The sequence below is a fragment of the Pseudorca crassidens genome, chromosome 5, assembly GCF_039906515.1.
Source record: "Pseudorca crassidens isolate mPseCra1 chromosome 5, mPseCra1.hap1, whole genome shotgun sequence".
NCBI classification, from domain to species: Eukaryota; Metazoa; Chordata; class Mammalia; order Artiodactyla; family Delphinidae; genus Pseudorca; species Pseudorca crassidens.
Genome location: NC_090300.1, coordinates 93,476,707 through 93,493,681, shown reverse-complemented (window position 1 = coordinate 93,493,681; position 16,975 = coordinate 93,476,707). Strand labels below are relative to the sequence as shown.

Below are 16,975 nucleotides of genomic sequence, written 5' to 3'. Positions count from 1 at the left end.
AAGACTGCTAAAAAAAACAAAAATCTATTAACTAAAATAAAACCAAATTACATTCTATATAGCTAGTACTTGAAGCAGCAGTAACAGTCATTTTTTGGTAAACCTCAGTACAGAATCCAGACATTCTCATCTGTACTTAAAGCATCAGGCAACATTGAGGATGGCGAGGACAGAGCATAGCAATCATTGGGATGCAAGTCACTTTAACTGTGGGCTCTCCATCATTTATCTCTTTTTTTTTTTTCATGATTACTAGTAAGGAGTTTGAATTATAATCAAAGACTTCCCAACAACAAAAGTCCAGGACTAGATGGCTTCACTGGTGTATTCTAACAAACATTTTTTTATATTGAGGTAAAATTGGTATATAACGTTATGTTACAGGTGTACAACATAGTAATTCGATATTTGTGTACACTACAAAACTGATATAAGTCTAGTTACCATCATTACCATACAATTACCCCCCTTCACACATTTTATCCACACCCCACCCCTTCCCCTCCGCTAACCATTTATTTTGTATTAAGACATGGCCCATCTAAAAGCAATGATGTTGGTATGTCCAAACCAGGTTTCTTCTTCTTCCCCATTGCAATTAATCTTTTCATAATTTTCTTATTCCTATAAAGCAAGTCAGAAAAAAATTTTGGAAAATGGTTAGAATAAGATAGACCATTACATACCAGCCCCTTGAAAATGACCAGTAAAATGAGGAATACCCTTCTGGAGTTTGTGAGTAGTTTGCCCCACAACCCTAGGATGGTGGGTAAAAAGATTTTATGTAATAAGCAAAGGAACAACATTGTCCACTTAATATCAGGGCTCCTATTCTCTAAACTACAATTGGTTCTACTTCCTTTATCTTCATACTCTCCCTTTCCTCCTCACAGCTTCTCCCCACATCCTCTCTCTGTTCACACTACTCTTGGTATTCCCATTAAAAATTAAAAAGAAACAGAGGAGGGAAGGAAGGAAGGAAGGAAGGGAAGACACAAACAAGCTCCTTTGATATTACTGCCTCAACTAACTGCTATCTCCTCTAGCTCAGGTAGTAGAGATCATCAATATGACCTGTTCCTAGTTTTTCACATGCTCTGCTCCAACTATCACCTGACCCTCTCAACATACTCTCAAAAAGACCGCCAATGGTGTACCAAATTCACACTCCCAGCAACACTGCATTAACCATAATCTTACATGGCCATCTCACTACCAAATATTTCCTTCTGAAACTCTCGACCCGTTGCTTTTTTTCTCATTTATCTCCCAACCTCTAACTGCACTTTTTCAGTCTTCATTGCTCACCTGCCATCGATAAGCTGATTCTCTTTTAAGGTTCTTCTGCAGTCCCTTCTAATTCTTACATATTCTTATGTTCAGTTTGCATGTTAATGACTCCCAAAAGATGTTTCTCTCTAACCCATACTTCTCTGAACACTAGACCCATGTGAAGCATGTCCCATGTATCATTCTTTGCCCTTGAACTGAACTTCTGCCTTTCCTCTAATAAGATGGCATTCTGTTCTCTATACTCCTGCAACTCTTACGTTTGTCCCATTCCGCTTCAAATTCTTTACCAAGGTCATAAATTACATCTTTCCAAAATTATTATAGTAATCTCTGACGCTCCAATCTAGTCTCTGTCACAAGATTTCAATCTACTTTCTTAAAAAAGAAAAAACCTCAGGACTTCCCTGGTGGTCCAGTGGTTAAGAATCTGCCTTCCAATGTAGGGGATGCAGGATCGATCCCTGGTCTGGGAACTAAGATCCCACATGCCATGGGGCAACAAAGCCCACATGCTCTAGAGCCCGCGTGCCACAACTACTGAGTCTGCATGTGCTACAACTACTAAGCCCACACTCCACAGCTAGAAAGAAGCCCACGAGCCTCAACAAAGAGCCCGCACACCGCAATGAAAGATCCTGCATGCCACAGTGAAGAGCCTGTGTGCTGCGGCTAAGACTTGACGCAGCCAAATAAGTAAATATTTTAAAAATATATAACTATAAAAAAATAAAAATCTAATTTCCCTTCACACCCATCTTGCATCACCTCCATCCAATTCTATCACCAAAAGCTGAATTTTGTGCTCATGAGTTCCACGTCTATATAGAACCTAAAGCATTGCTTATGTGTATGCACAATGTGTATTTTCTTGAGTGGAGAAGATGTTGTTATCATTATTTTCTCAAAGAAATCTATGTCCCAAAAGTGACTGAGAAACTATGACCCACAGGATAATATGAGACCTTTAATATAGATATAAAATCTTCAATAGTCTGCTCCTTCTCTTCTCAGACTTATTTGTCAATATAAGCTTCAATCATATTGGCCTATTTGCAATGTAAGTAGGTCATATTCTTCCATGTATTGGTAGGGGCTGTTTTGACTACCAAAATGCCCAAGTTTTTACTTTCTAACTGGTAAACTCTTCCTCAGTACATGTAATCCCTTCTGAAGTTTCCCTAAGTCACTGCAATATAGGTCCTTTCCAGATAGTTTCATAGCATCTCTTACTCATTTTCATCTCAGCATGCTACATGGGTTTTGTCTTACTAATTTTTGTATCCCCAGCTAAGTATCTGACATACGGTGAGAACCTAATTTTTTCTTTCTTAAAACAGATCTCTCTAAAATTGAGGCAGTTAAGGTCTTAACTTGTCAACTACCTTGTTAAGGTTGCTAAGAAGAAGCCACATTTATCTGAGTTCTAATCCACGGCTAAATTTTTTTAAAATTTATTTTATTTATTTTTATTTTTGGCTGCATTGGGTTTCCGTTGCCGCGTGTGGGCTTTTCTCTAGTTGTGACGAGCAGGGGTTCACCGTGCATGGCTTCTCATTGCAGTGGCTTCTCTTGTTGTGGAGCACGGGCTATAGGCTCACAGGCTTCAGTAGTTGTGGCTCACGGGCTCCAGAGCACAGGCTCAGTAGTTGTGGCGCACGGGCTTAGTTGCTCCGCGGCATGTGGGATCTTCCCGGACCAGGGCTACGAACCCGTGTCCCCTGCATTGGCAGGTGGATTCCTAACCACTGCGCCACCAGGGAAGCCCCTGCTAAATTATTTTTGCTTCCTATTTTTGCCTGATCTATATGGCAAATTAAGAAAACAGCATGTTTGCCCTCTGCCTTCTCCTACTAAATTTTTCAGAAACCCATCTAGACATCTATTGTTCTGTGTGTCATATTTAGAAAGATACTTAAGGATTACCTCTTAGCACATTCAGGACATAACATATTATCTTCTAGGTCTGGGGATGGGAAAGTGCAGGCAGGTAACATGAAGAGAGAGATCATCCTCCTGGGAGTGTTAGGCACCCAGGTCTGACCTGCATGGAACTGCAGGCGAACCCAACCTTCTGTGTCTGCCAAGAGTGGTCTGCCATGGACCACACACCACCGGACACCTAGGCAAGGAAAAAGAAGCAAACATAAACTGCTACAATCAGGTAACCGTACCCCAATCCAACCCCTCAGTGAGTCACTCTTGAATCAACTGAATGAGAAGCATGGAAAATGTAGACCAAAAGACAGTGTAATCTAACTTCACAAACTACATAGCACAGAGGACAATAACAATTAACTTTTGGAAAACTTGCTTTGTGTCCAGGATTTTGCTAAGTGACTTACATGTATTAATACATTTATTCTTAAGAACATCATTAATATTTACCTTCTATTTACTTTTCTTATTTACAGGTGAAGTAAGTGAAGCTTACAGTGTTAAAATATCATAATTTTCCCAGAACCAAAACAAGGATCTAGGTATTCTGATTCACAGCCAATTTGCCTAACCATTACATTGTACTGCCTCAACTATAGAAAACAGGCAAAAGGATCTTTTTTAAAAGTCTAAGGAACAATCTAATTGGAGAGATGGGATATTTGAGAGACAACAGAGTAGTAAGTCCTATACATATCAAGTGTCTGAAATTGAGAGAAAGGAGCAATCACTGTAGGCTTAAATATCTATAAAATCTCCCCAGTCAGACTATAAAATAAGAGTAGAGATGACCACACTCTTGGATTGGAAGAATTAATATTATTTAAATGGCCATACTACACAAAGCAATCTACAGATTTAATGTGATCCCTATCAAATAACCCATGATTTTTCACAGAACTAAAAAAATAATCCTACAGTTTATACTGAACCATAAAAGACCCAGAATTGCCAAAGCAATCCTGAGGAAAAAGAACAAAGCAGGAGGCATAACCCTCCCAGACTTCAGATAACACTACAAATCTGCAGTAATCAAAACAGCATGAAAAAAAAAGACAAAACAGCATGGTATTGGCACAAAAACAGACATATGGATCAATGGAACAGAATAGAGAGCCCAGAAATAAACACACACACTATGCTCAATTAATCTTTGACAAAGAAGGCAAGAATATACAATATACAATAGAGAAAAGACATATATAATAGAATATACAACATACAATAGAGAAAAGACATCCTCTTCAGCAAATGGTGTTGGAAAAGTTGGACAGCTGCATGTAAATCAATGACGTTAGAACACATACTCACACCATATACAAAAATAAACTCAAAATGGCTTAAAGACTTAAATATAAGACATGATACTATAAGAGAACATAGGCAAAACATTCTCTGACATAAATTGTAGCAGTGTTTTCTTAGGTCAGTTTCCCAAGGCAAAAGGAATAAAAGCAAAAATAAATAAATGGGGCCTAATCAAACTTATAAGCTTTTGTACAGCAAAGAAAACCATAAACAAACAAACAAAAAAACTTATGAACTGGGAGAAAATATCTGCAAATGACAAGACTGCCAAAGGCTTAATTTCTGAAATATACAAACAGTTCATAACAAAAAGGCAAACAACCCAGTCAAATAATGGGCAGAATACCTAAATAGACATTTCTCCAAAGAAGACGTACAGGTGACCAACGGGCACATGAAAAGATGCTCAATACCACTAATTATTAGAGAAATGCAAATCAAAACTACACTGAGGTACCACCTCACACCATACAGAATGGCCATCATTAAAAAGTCTACAAATAAAAAATGCTGGAGAGGATGTGGAGAAAAGGGGGAACCCTCCTACACTGTTGGTGGGAATGTAAATTGGTATAGCCACTATGGAGAACAGTACAGAGTTCCTTAAAAAACTAAAAACAGAGCTACCATGTGATCCAGCAATCCCACTCCTGGGCATATATCTGGAGAAAAACATGGTTCGAAAGAATACATGCACCCCAGTGTTCATTGCAGAGCTGTTTACAATAGTCAAGACATGGAAGCAACCTAAATGTCCACTGACAGATAAAAAAGATGTGGCACATATACACAATGGAGTATTAGCCATAAAAAAGAATGAAACAATGCCATTTGCAGCAACATGGATGTACCTAGAGATTATCATACTAAGTAAGTCATAAATAGAAAGATAAATACCATATGATATCACTTACATGTGGAATCCAAAATATGACACAAATGAACTTATCTACAAAACAGAAACAGACACACAGACATAGAGAACACAGACTTGTGGTTGCCAAGGGCGAGGAGGTGTGAGAGGGATGGATTGGGAATTTGGGATTAGCAGACGCAAACTATTATACACAGAATGGATGAAAAACAAGGCCTTACTGTATAGCACATGGAACTATATTCAATATCCTGTGATAAACCATAATGGAATAGAATATGAAAAAGAATGCATACGTATATGTATAACTGAGTCACTTTGCTGTACAGTAGGAATTAACACAACATTGTAAATCAACTATACTTCAATAAAATAAATTAAAAAAATAAATTTTAAAAGAGTAATTTAAAGAATGTGGCTAGGCACACTCCTGGATCCCAGTAGGTGCTTGATAACTGCTGAATGAAGAGGAACTAAAAGGATGAGTAGGGCTTCCCTGGTGGTGCAGTGGTTAAGAATCCACCTGCCAATGCAGGGGACACAGGTTCAAGCCCTGGCCCAGGAAGATCCCACATGCCACGGAGCAACTAAGCTCATGCACCACAACTGCTGAGCCTGCGCTCTGGAGCCCACGAGCCACAACTTCTGAGCCTGCGTGCCACAACTACTGAAGCCCGCGCACCTAGAGCCCGTGCTCTGCAGCAGGAGAAGCCACCACCACAAGGAGAAGCCTGCGCACTGCCACAAAGAGTAGCCCCGGATCGCAGCAACTAGAGAGCGCCTGCCCGCAGCAACGAAGACCTAATGCAGCCAAAAATAAATAAGTTAATTAATAATAGAAAAAGAGGATCCAGAACACCTCTGGAAATGGGATGGAGAGAGGAAAAGAATTCAAGCCAAAAAAGAGAATGACTTTGTGCTGGCCTGAGGTAGGGTCTGATGGAAATGAAAACAGAAATATCAAAGAGTGGAGCAGGAATTGGAGAAAGATGGGGCTAAGCTATTCTCGAGATTTCTCAAGAGGACAGGGGCCCCAAATATTTTAATTATCATTGCCTACTTTTAGGATACCAAGTTGTATTTCATAAGCCTCACAATCATTCTATCAAGTAGAATAGCTGAAATCTTCATTTTGTAAATCAGGATACCAGGGTTTATGCTGAGTAACTGGCCAATGTCACATACCTAGGAAGTGGTAAGACGAGGGTTTGAACCATGGTCATTTTAATTAATTCTTCCGATCCAATAGAAAGGGGAAGACCTCAGGCTGTGGCTGACCACATTACCAGATTATGCTTTCTTCCTACCTTGGATCTGTGCTTAGCGATGAGAAAGTGTCCCCACTCAGCCACCTGGCTCAGAGAGCCATTCAGGCAAAACTTGGCTTTGTATCAGTCACAAGATAAGCCCTCTATGAACCTAATGTCCCATCTGCAGATATTTTAATAACGCTTTCCCTTTAACTACCATCAGTATTGGACTAATAAAAGTGTGCCTTTTTTCTCTGGCATGGTAACCATTTTTTAAGGTTGATCTTACCGGAAGCTTGCGGCAGAAAGCACTCAACAGAGGTAGGCAGGGGACGTGAATTTACAGCCTTAGGTTGAACAGCTCTTGCAGCAATTCTTGACCATGCTGCCAACATGGCTGCCTGAGCTGAAGTTATCACTTCAACCATGTTAGTCCTTTCCTCATTCTCACTCATCTTCCTCTTCTGAACACTTGCTGTCTTGGTCACCGTCTTGTGTTTCCCTGGACATGACTGCAATCTGGCCTCCCGTGATGATTCAGGAATATACTGCAAATGGAATTCACGATGAGTATGCAGTGAAGTGTCACTGCCCCAAGAACATTTGGGTTGATTTTATCATTCTTCGTACATTGACCTGTGTATGTCAGTGTGGGAAGGGTTTAGGAATATTAGTTCCCTCAGAGCAGTGGTTCTTAACTGAGAGAAACTTTGATTGTCAAAACTGTGTATAGGGGGAGGGAGATCACTGACAGACTGTGGGTAGAATCCATGGATATTTAGGCTACTAAACATCCTAAAATGCACAGGACAAGCCCCAGGACAAAAAGAAATTAATTGGCTGGAAATATCAATTGTCTTGGTTGAGAAACCTTGCCACCATATAGAGATGGTGAAGAGGAGGAAAAATTCACAATCAGAACTTACATCACGACACTCCTCACTCACCTGATCTTTTTCAGGATAAGCATGTTTCTGGAGTCTCAGATAAACCTCTATTTTCTAAGGAAATTAAGAAGGGAAATAAAAATTAAAACCTGCAGACTTCCCTGGTGGCACAGTGGTTAAGAATCTGCCTGCCAATACAGGGGACATGGGTTCAATCCCTGGTCCGGGAAGGTCCCACATGCTGTGGAGCAACTAATTCCCTGCACCACAACTACTGAGCCTACGCTCTAGAGCCCCAGGCCCACAACTACTGAAGCCCACATGCCACATACCGAAGCCTGCACACCTAGAGCCCATGCTCCACAAGAGAAGCCACCGTAATGAGAAGTCCATGCACCACAACGGAGACCCAAAAATAAATAAATAAATTTAAAATTAATTAATTAATTAAAAATTAATTTAAAAAATTAAAAGCTGGCAGAGCTCCCATACTTGTTGCAAGCACTAGAGATTCCTACCAGTGCACTCACCTGACCATCGGTACTCAAATTAAGTTGTTGGCACCATTTCCGCAAAGTGTCCCGACTCACGTTGTTAATTGGAGGCAATATGGTTGGCAAGGGATAAATTGGTTTACTACAACTAGATGTTGGGCAAGCTTTGAACTGTTCATCTGTTTGAGGAGGATGAACTGAGAAAAGAAGAGAACCAAAGTAGTAATAATGTAATATTTGTAAATTCTTTAAAATTTTACGAAGTTCTCACTTATCTCTCATAACCCAATTTGTACATATACATATCAACTATTTTTCTTCATCTTACAAATAAGGTAATAGATTCAGGAGTTAAAGGACTTGCCCAAGATCACACCACCATTAAAATGGCAGAACTGGGACTCAAATACACATTTTGAAATTCTAAATTCCACTTTTTTTACACTACCTATAGCAACCTGCTTTTTGCAGCCATAAACAACCACCTGGATAGAACATTATATTGGATTGCTCCTCCAAAATGTGTAGATGTTGGACCACAAAATATCTGTCCCTACAGAAATAATTAAAACCACCCCATCCAACAATGGTCCTCCATTCTGTCAACCTGCCTCATTTTTCTCTACAGAGAAAATGTACCTTGTCTCACATCACTTTGCTTAACTTATCACTGTCTACTTTATCTGGAAGCCCTCGTTATTTGCCCCCAAAATAAAATCATTCTGAAAATACTTATTCAATGCCTTCATATGAAGCCCTGATACAAAGGGTCATATTAAGAGCCGCTAGATATTTGATCAACAATTGCTCACCAAGCAAAAGACTAGATGCTTTTCAAAATGATTTAGTCTCCCAAATACCATCTGATCTTATATGTGGAATCTAAAAAGGCTGAACTCAGGAACGGAGAGTAGATTTGTGGTTGCCAGGAATTGGGAGTAGGGGAAATGGGAAGATATTGATCAAAGGGTACAAATTTTCAGTTATGAGTAAGTTCTAGGGATCTAATGTATAGCATGGTGACTACAGTTAATCGTATAATGTATGCTTAAAAATTGAGAAGACAGTAAATCTTAAAATGTTCTCACCACAGTGGGGGAAAAGTTAACTAAGTGAGGTGATGGATGTGTTAATTAGCCTTATTTTGGTAATCATTTTGCAATATATATGTACGTCAATCATCACCCTGTACACCTTAAAATTACACCATGTTTTATGTGTCAGTTATATCTCAAAAAAGCTCGAAATAAAAGAAAATGAAAAAAGCTCGGAACGATTTGGTTTTCATAAGAAGTATGTAAAAATGGAAAGAAGATTGAGCTTCATGGGTTGGGAATTTGAGCTCACATCTAGCTGCCCCATGAGGTCATGCTCTGTCCAAAGCACTCCACTTGCCTAGTTTTTTGGGTTTTTGTTTTGTTTTTGTTTTTGTTTTTGTTTTTGCGGTACGCGGGCCTCTCACTGTTGTGGCTTCTCCCGTTGCAGAGCACAGGCCCCGAACGCGCAGGCTCAGTGGCCATGGCTCACGGGCCCAGACGCTCTGCGGCATGTGGGATCTTCCCGGACCGGGGCACGAATCTGTGTCCCCTGCATCGGCAGGCGGACTCTCAACCACTGCGCCACCAGGGAAGCCCACATGCCTAGTTTTTGTGTCTTTTTAAAAGCAAGACAGTAATGGTGCTTAGCAAATGAGCAGTATGAGAGTTTGAGAAATTGCCTACCACAGATAATCAAGGTGAGATTTAAGCTGGGTGTTGCATAGTTAAAGGACAGGGGAAGAAGAATCTTCCAGAGCTGGAGGAGCAGCAAACTGAGCTCACCCTGTTGTTCTCATACCTTGGTTATCTGGACTCAGTGACTCCACTTTGACTTCTGAAGTTGAAGAAACACTTGGTTCTGTTAGATGGTCTTCAACAATTTCCTCATTAACTGGAATCAATGTAAGAACCATATTTTCTTCACCTAAGACCTCTTCAAAGAAATTCTGGAAAAGCAAGCCTCAATCATTCATTCTCATTTAATGCTGTACAACTAACATATTTACTTTCATGGCACAACTAATGAATAAGAGAAGCCAATAGCTGGATGGAGAGACTGAGATTCCCTGAATTTGGTATTGATTCATAGGTCCTTTATTAGATGGGAAAAACAATGAGGAAATGGGCAAAAGCAGATTTACATGTGGATGATAAGAGGAAATTAAAGCATAAATCTTGGGTTTGGGGAAACCATTTCCTTCATGGCCTTCCTCTCCATCAGTTAAAACACCAAATACTTTCATTTTATCTCCTAAATCTGTGTAGAAGGTGTTTCTGCCTTTTCATCTTCTGTTGCATGATTCACGTTATCATCACTGGCAGGATCAGTAATCTCCTGTGATTCCAATCCATTCTGGCTCCTTTCTGCAGACTGCTCTCCTGCTTGTTCAAAATACTTCAGTTAAAAGACAAAACTCCCTGGTGTAGCCTGTAAGTTCTTGAACAGCCGGGCCCCCTGCCTGCCTTTCCAGCTTAAGAGCCCTGAGCTTTCTGAGCTTCAGCCATACCAACCTTGTTTCAGCCCCACGACCGGAGGGGAGCAAAGGTATCTGTCTTACCCTCCATTGCTATCGCAGGGCTTACACAGTGCCCAGCACAGAGTGGACACTCAGTGTTCTTTTAACAATTTCATGAATGAAAGATAAAGTGGATAGGTAGGAAGGAACTGATATTTACTGGTTTTGTACAGTCCACATGCACTGTGCCAGGAGCTTTTTGTATTTCTCATTTAATCCTATAACATACTTGTAGTAATTTATTCGTTTTCATATTTTAGAAATTAGGCAACTGAGGCTCAGAAATTAAATGACCAATAACATAGAGTCACATATGCTTAAGTTTCTAGCTTTTCCTCTCCAATCCAAGGATGAATAAACTCCATTCCAGCTCAATTGTAATATTCTTTTCTCTGAACAGCTAAGTGTATCCGATGCGGCCAGGCCCGTCCCCGTCCCCCCACTCCCCTCCCGCTCGTCCCTCTGCAGCCGGTTTAAATCTCTTCAAAGACTTCCCCTTCGTCTGCACTTTAGCTAGCAAAAAGGATTTTGCCTTTGTACACCACTTTTTCAAAGCACTCCAGGAAACATTTCACTGGTCAGCTTAAAAAAAAAAGAACATTATTGGGAGAGTATCACTCCACTCAAGAGGTAAGCAGCTATATGACTTGCCCATAATCATATACTTCATATTGGCCAATTCAGTTCTCTAGCCCGGTATAGTGGCCCCTGCAAATACCTATGAAACCTACTCAATTTATATTTTCCTCTAGTCCAGGACTACCCAAACCTAGTCAGGAAACCCTTTGGTACCAAGGCCATTGGGAGTAGGTTTGCTTCTTACTCCTGGGGGAAAGAAACCTACTAGTCACGTCACTTTCTGACCTTATCCACGTTACCCTTTTCACTTTCTTTTTACGGCAGCTCTCCATTTCTTTACCGTTTTATCTTGCCCAGCTACAACATGTCTTTCTACAAAATAAATATCTTACTTTGAACTAGGAACAGAAATATTTAGTTTCTCCTTTTTTACTTTCACCCAAGTTGTATACCGCAATCACATGAAAGAAAAGTAATAATTCGCTTGCAAAGGGAGGATTCTCAGATAGAGATGTCTTACATCCAGAAAGACGGAAATATAAGTGAGCTCTAGAAAGGCTTTAAAAAGTGAATCTGTGGGAAAATAAATGAAATTCAAACCAAACTTACCTTCTCACAATTTGGGTGTGCCATTCCAAGGAACTCTCAGAGAAAGGCAGAGCCGGCAATGTTAAGGATATCTGCAATTTAATCCTCTTAACTTGAGGTTTCTAGTCCAATTTCTCCTTTTATAAGCAAATGTCTCCTACTTCCTGTTTTCCAGAAGAGCTGTCTTCCTTCCTCCTCTTTTCCCCCCTCCCTTGTTATCTGACAGTGTGATAATTTCATCAGTTTTATACCCAGGCTTGTCTATTAGGCAAGAGTTAAGTCATTGGGTAATTAATATCACTCCTGATTTTTTAAAAAATTTTTGGGTTTTATTCCTTTAAGGTGAGACTTAGGTGAAACTTGAAAATGACAAACACTTGTTGACAAGTTACAAACAAATAAACAATCTTTGTAAACAATATTGGTGATGGATTGAATGATGCTTTGTGGAGGGAATAGAAGTTCAAAGGTATTTTATAACTGATTTATGCCCGTGGGTGTGTCACTCACTGGGAGATTAGATTTAGATTGTAGGGACTGGACAACATGATCTCTTCTGGATCTAGATCTAAACACAGGTTTTAAGCCTGCAATAATGGCGAGCTGAGTAGAAGGGAAAGGTTTGGCTATTCAGAATAAGAACAGCAGAAGCCATAACGCTAAGGCAAGTGATGTACTAATGAATGCAGGAGAAGGAACTGCAAAAACTTGGGAATTGCTGGAGGATAATGTTGGGGGCAGGATGTGATGAGACAGGAGGTTGGAAAAGTCACAGATGTTTTTATAGGTCACTCTAAAGGAGCCAGAGTTTCTAAAGGAAAATATATTCACAAACAGTATGGCAACTCTGACATTCGTTGGTCTCACAATGGGCTTTCTCTTCCCCTAGGTAAATGGTCTGGTCCATCAGTCTCAGGACCCAGGGAGCCGAGATCAGTTTAACTTAAATATTATATTATATTCAAAGTGCAAGGGCTCTGCCTCAGTTTGCTGAAGAACTGGTTGGAAAATTAAACTATGAGACTCCACCCCAGACCTTCAGAATCAGATCCTTAAGGGCAGGACCCAGAAATCTGTGCTTCAACCAGCCCTCAGGGTTGTTCTTATGCACCTAAAAGTCTGTAAACATTGGCTAGATCAGGGTGTGACCAAATGGTTTTGGATTAGGCAGATAATGCTTGGAATCCTGGCTCCTCCCTTCCAAGATGGAAACTGAATTGGCCCATAGAGATTCAGCCAAGAAAACACTCCATCTCCCCACTTGGGTGTGGTCCCTACTTACAGGCTTCTTCTGGATGATTTAGAAGGGAGTTGACCTGGTAACCTGAACAGATTGATTCCAGTGCCTTAGGTTAGGATGGGACTTCAAGTGGGAAGACCATTCATTACCATATTTCTTTTCTTAGCGTTTATTACAATATAATTATCTTATTTATTTTCTTGGGTTTTCCCCTCTGTTTTTTTAAAATATTATATTATGGGAAAGTTCAAACATATAAAAGCAGACAGTTCACAGTGTATACCTATATCAAATCATCACAATGTACACTTTAAACATCTTAGAATTTTATTTGTCAATTATATCTCAATAAAGCTGAAAAAAAAGAAAAAAATAATAAAAGAAGACAGTAATATCACCAGCCCTCATGGATCCATCATCCAGCTTTGAACAACTATTGACTCCCAGCCAATCTGTTTTCATCTAAACCACCACCTATTCCCCCTCTCTTGGGTTATTTTAAAAGAAATACCAGACTTCATAGTTTTCATTCATAAATTCGGTGGAAAAAAAGACTTTTTCCAACTATAGTTACAATATCTTTTTCATATCTAAAAATAATTTAAAATAATTTTTTAATATTATTGCACTATTCAGCCTGTTTAAACATCCAGCAGTATTTAAATATGCAATTATCTCATACTCTCATTTTCTTGTTTTAACAATCTGTTGGAATCAGGATCCAGATAAGGGCTACACACCGTGATTAGATATGTGCCTTAATATAAAATAGATAAGGACCTACCGTATAGCACAGGGCATGTTTCTCAAAACTCTGTAATGACCTATATGGGAAAAGAATCTAAAAAACAGTGGATATGGGAATTCCCTGGCAGTCCCGTGGTTAGGACTCTGCACTTCCACTGCAGGGGACACGAGTTCAATTCCTGGTAGTGGAACTAAGATCCCGAAAGCTGCGCAGCGTGGCCAAAAAAAACAAAACAAAAAAGAGTGGATATATATATGTATAACTGATTCACTTTGCTGTAGAACAGAAACTAAGACAACATTTTAAATCGACTATACTCCAATAAAAAAATTTTTTAAAAAAGGATATGTGCCTTAAATTTTCTTTTCTTTTTTCTTCTTTTTTTTTTTTTTGGCCACGCTGCACGTGGTATATTAGTTCCCTGAGCAGACCAGGGATCCAACCCCAGGCCCTAGTCAGAGAGAGCACGGAGTCCTAATCACTGGACCGCCCGGGAATTCCCACCTTAAATTTTCTTTAATCTGTAAATTCACCCTCCATCTTTTATTTTACTCACAAATTTTGTTTTTGTTCTTATTATTGCTTAAAGAATTGTGTGAATTTCCTGTAGTTTTATACCTAGGTTTTGCTAATTTCATTTGTACTTCCACTTTAAGCTAGTCATCTATCCTCTGCATTTATTATAAATGAGCTTGATCAGGCTTCCCTGGTGGCGCAGTGGTTGAGACTCCGCCTGTCAATACAGGGGACACGGGTTCGTGCCCCGGTCCAGGAAGATCCCACATGCCGCAGAGCGGCTGGGCCTGTGAGCCATGGCCCGCTGAGCCTGCGCTTCCGGAGCCTGTGCTCCGCAGCAGGAGAGGCCACAACAGTGAGAGGCCCGCATACCGCAAAAAAAAAAAAACACTCTTTCCCTTGCTCTTCACTCATTTGACTCCACATTCTTTAAACTTATTTTTTTAACTTATTTTTAATTCAAGTATATCTGACATATAACATTGTGTAAATTTAAGGTGTACATGTTAATTTGATACATCTGTATATTGTAATACTGTTGCCATTGTAGCTATAATTAGCATTCTATCCTGTTCTTTAAGTGTAAATGCCAGTTTCCTGTAGTGACCCTAAAAGAGTTTACTCCTGTTATTCTCTTATTCCTTTTCTTCATAGAATTTCTTTAAATCTGTATATATTTGAAATTTTGATTGTTTAACTTCATCTCCCCAGTTAGACAGTAGGCTCCAGAGAGCAATGGTCTAACCTAGAGCATTGCACTGTATCTGGCTCAGAACAGAGGCTCAATCAATGCTGGTTATTCATCCTGCATCAGCCTCTATTCCCTGCCCCCCACACCATGCCACCAACTCCCTTTTGAGTAGATGGTCCTCTCTGTGCTGCTGCTCTAATGGATATGCTATAAATGCTGATAACAGACTGACCTGACTCTCTCCTGTCAGACTGTGACATTGTGAAGTTCTCAGACTCACCTTTATTCTCCCCATGCTCAGCTCAGTGCCTGGTTTAGAGAAGGCTCTTAATTAGGCACAACAAAGGACTCAAATCATATTACACCAATTTCAGTTTAGGGCTCAGTATATACCTCAAAACTGAAAAGCAGCCACTAAATGGATGTTAAGCTATAAAAAATAACCTAGACTGTAGGGTAGAGATTTTAAAAAGAAAAAAAATTGTTTATGTATACTTGGATTCTAATATTATTCCAATAATAGAGAATGGTTCTGAAATAAAAATGCATTACCTATTTCAAATATATTTTATTTACCATATTGTAAGTTAAATATTTAAATACATTGTATTTTTTTGTTTAGATAAATGTTTTTCAAAAGTTTTTCTTTTTTTTTTTTTAAATCAAAGGAACATGCTCTGTAATAGTAAATGTTCATGGAGCACCAATATGTAACAGATAAAAGTGGAGCAACTCTGGTTGAAAAATAAAAAACCATAAGACATCCCCACAGAACCCTCAGGTGCTGAGAAACAGTTTGGAAACTATGGTTCGGTATCACTCTCATGTGGAAGGGACAGCTACTGAGTTCTTCAGTTTTCTGAGGAGGAAGATAAAAGATGCACTCTGAAAGATGTTCCCAGCTTTGCCACATCCTTCATTTCAAGAAATTCCCACTTCCAAGCACTACTGAAAATTCATTTCTACTTTAGAGCGGTAGTTACAGATCTTTGTCTTCTGATCGAGAATAAATGAGCATTTTTGCTTTTTTCTTTTTTCTGAAAAAAATATCTCTTCTTTATCATGAAGCAACAGTCACAATTAGGAGAATCTTAAATTCAGAATCCAGACAAGTAAGGTCTATCCTCTGTTCTGTATGACTCAGAAGATGTGGTTAGGACAGAGCATGGCAGTCAGGGGAGATGAGGTGGGAAGGACAATTTTTTTGTTGTTGTCGTTTTGTGGTACGCGGGCCTCTCACTGCTGTGGCCTCTCCTGTTGTGGAGCACAGTCTCCGGACACGCAAGCTCAGCGGCCATGGCTCACGGGCCCATCCGCTCCGCGGCATGTGGGATCTTCCCGGACCGGGGCACGAACCCGTGTCCCCTGCATCGGCAGGCGGACTCTCGACCACTGCGCCACTAGGGAAGCCCAGTTCAACTTTTTGAACATAACTTTTTATTCTGTCTAGTTCCTTTCCTTTCTGGTCTAATAGTTTTTCTGTCTCCTTTTCCCCACCTAACTCCTAAAACACTGATGTCCCATGAGGTTGCATTTCTCTATTCTTGATCATGCTTCATGCTTTTCTAGAGCAGCTTCATCCATTTTTCCAATTTCAACCTCCACCTACATGCTGATGACTCCCATATATGTATTTCTAGCCCAATCTTTTTGCCTGCCTTACTGACCCAAGTTTTGGCATATCAGGCTATGCACTTCAAACTTAGTAAGAAGTAAACTCAGTGACATCCTTACCAACGTTCACCTCCTTTGGTATTTCTTCTTGAGATGTGTTATCATCCACCCAGTCATCTAAAGGCAGAAACGTAACAACTACTTAAAACACCTTCTCCTTAAACTCCAATAGGTCAAAGTCCTGTGGAGTCAAACATGTACACATCTTGCTTGATTTTGCCTCTCCTATAATTCTACTGCCATTGCCTTACTTCTTGTCTAAAGCATCTCTAACCCGTTATTGAAATCTCTCACTGATCATATTACCTCCCAGCCAACCTATCCTGTTTTTTTTTAATTGAAGT

General features: G+C 39.8%; 1 protein-coding gene across 1 annotated transcript; it reads right to left on the bottom strand.

The window, feature by feature from the left end:
* Positions 1-515: 515 nt before the first annotated feature.
* DPPA2 (developmental pluripotency associated 2) lies at positions 516-11,807 on the bottom strand. The gene is made up of 7 exons (XM_067737269.1): positions 11,784-11,807; positions 9,878-10,025; positions 8,078-8,238; positions 7,608-7,661; positions 6,950-7,208; positions 3,217-3,412; positions 516-624 (listed from the first exon to the last, which is right to left on the bottom strand). Exons 1-7 carry the CDS (start codon positions 11,805-11,807, stop codon positions 516-518), a joined length of 951 nt encoding a protein of 316 aa, XP_067593370.1.
* Positions 11,808-16,975: the final 5,168 nt, after the last annotated feature.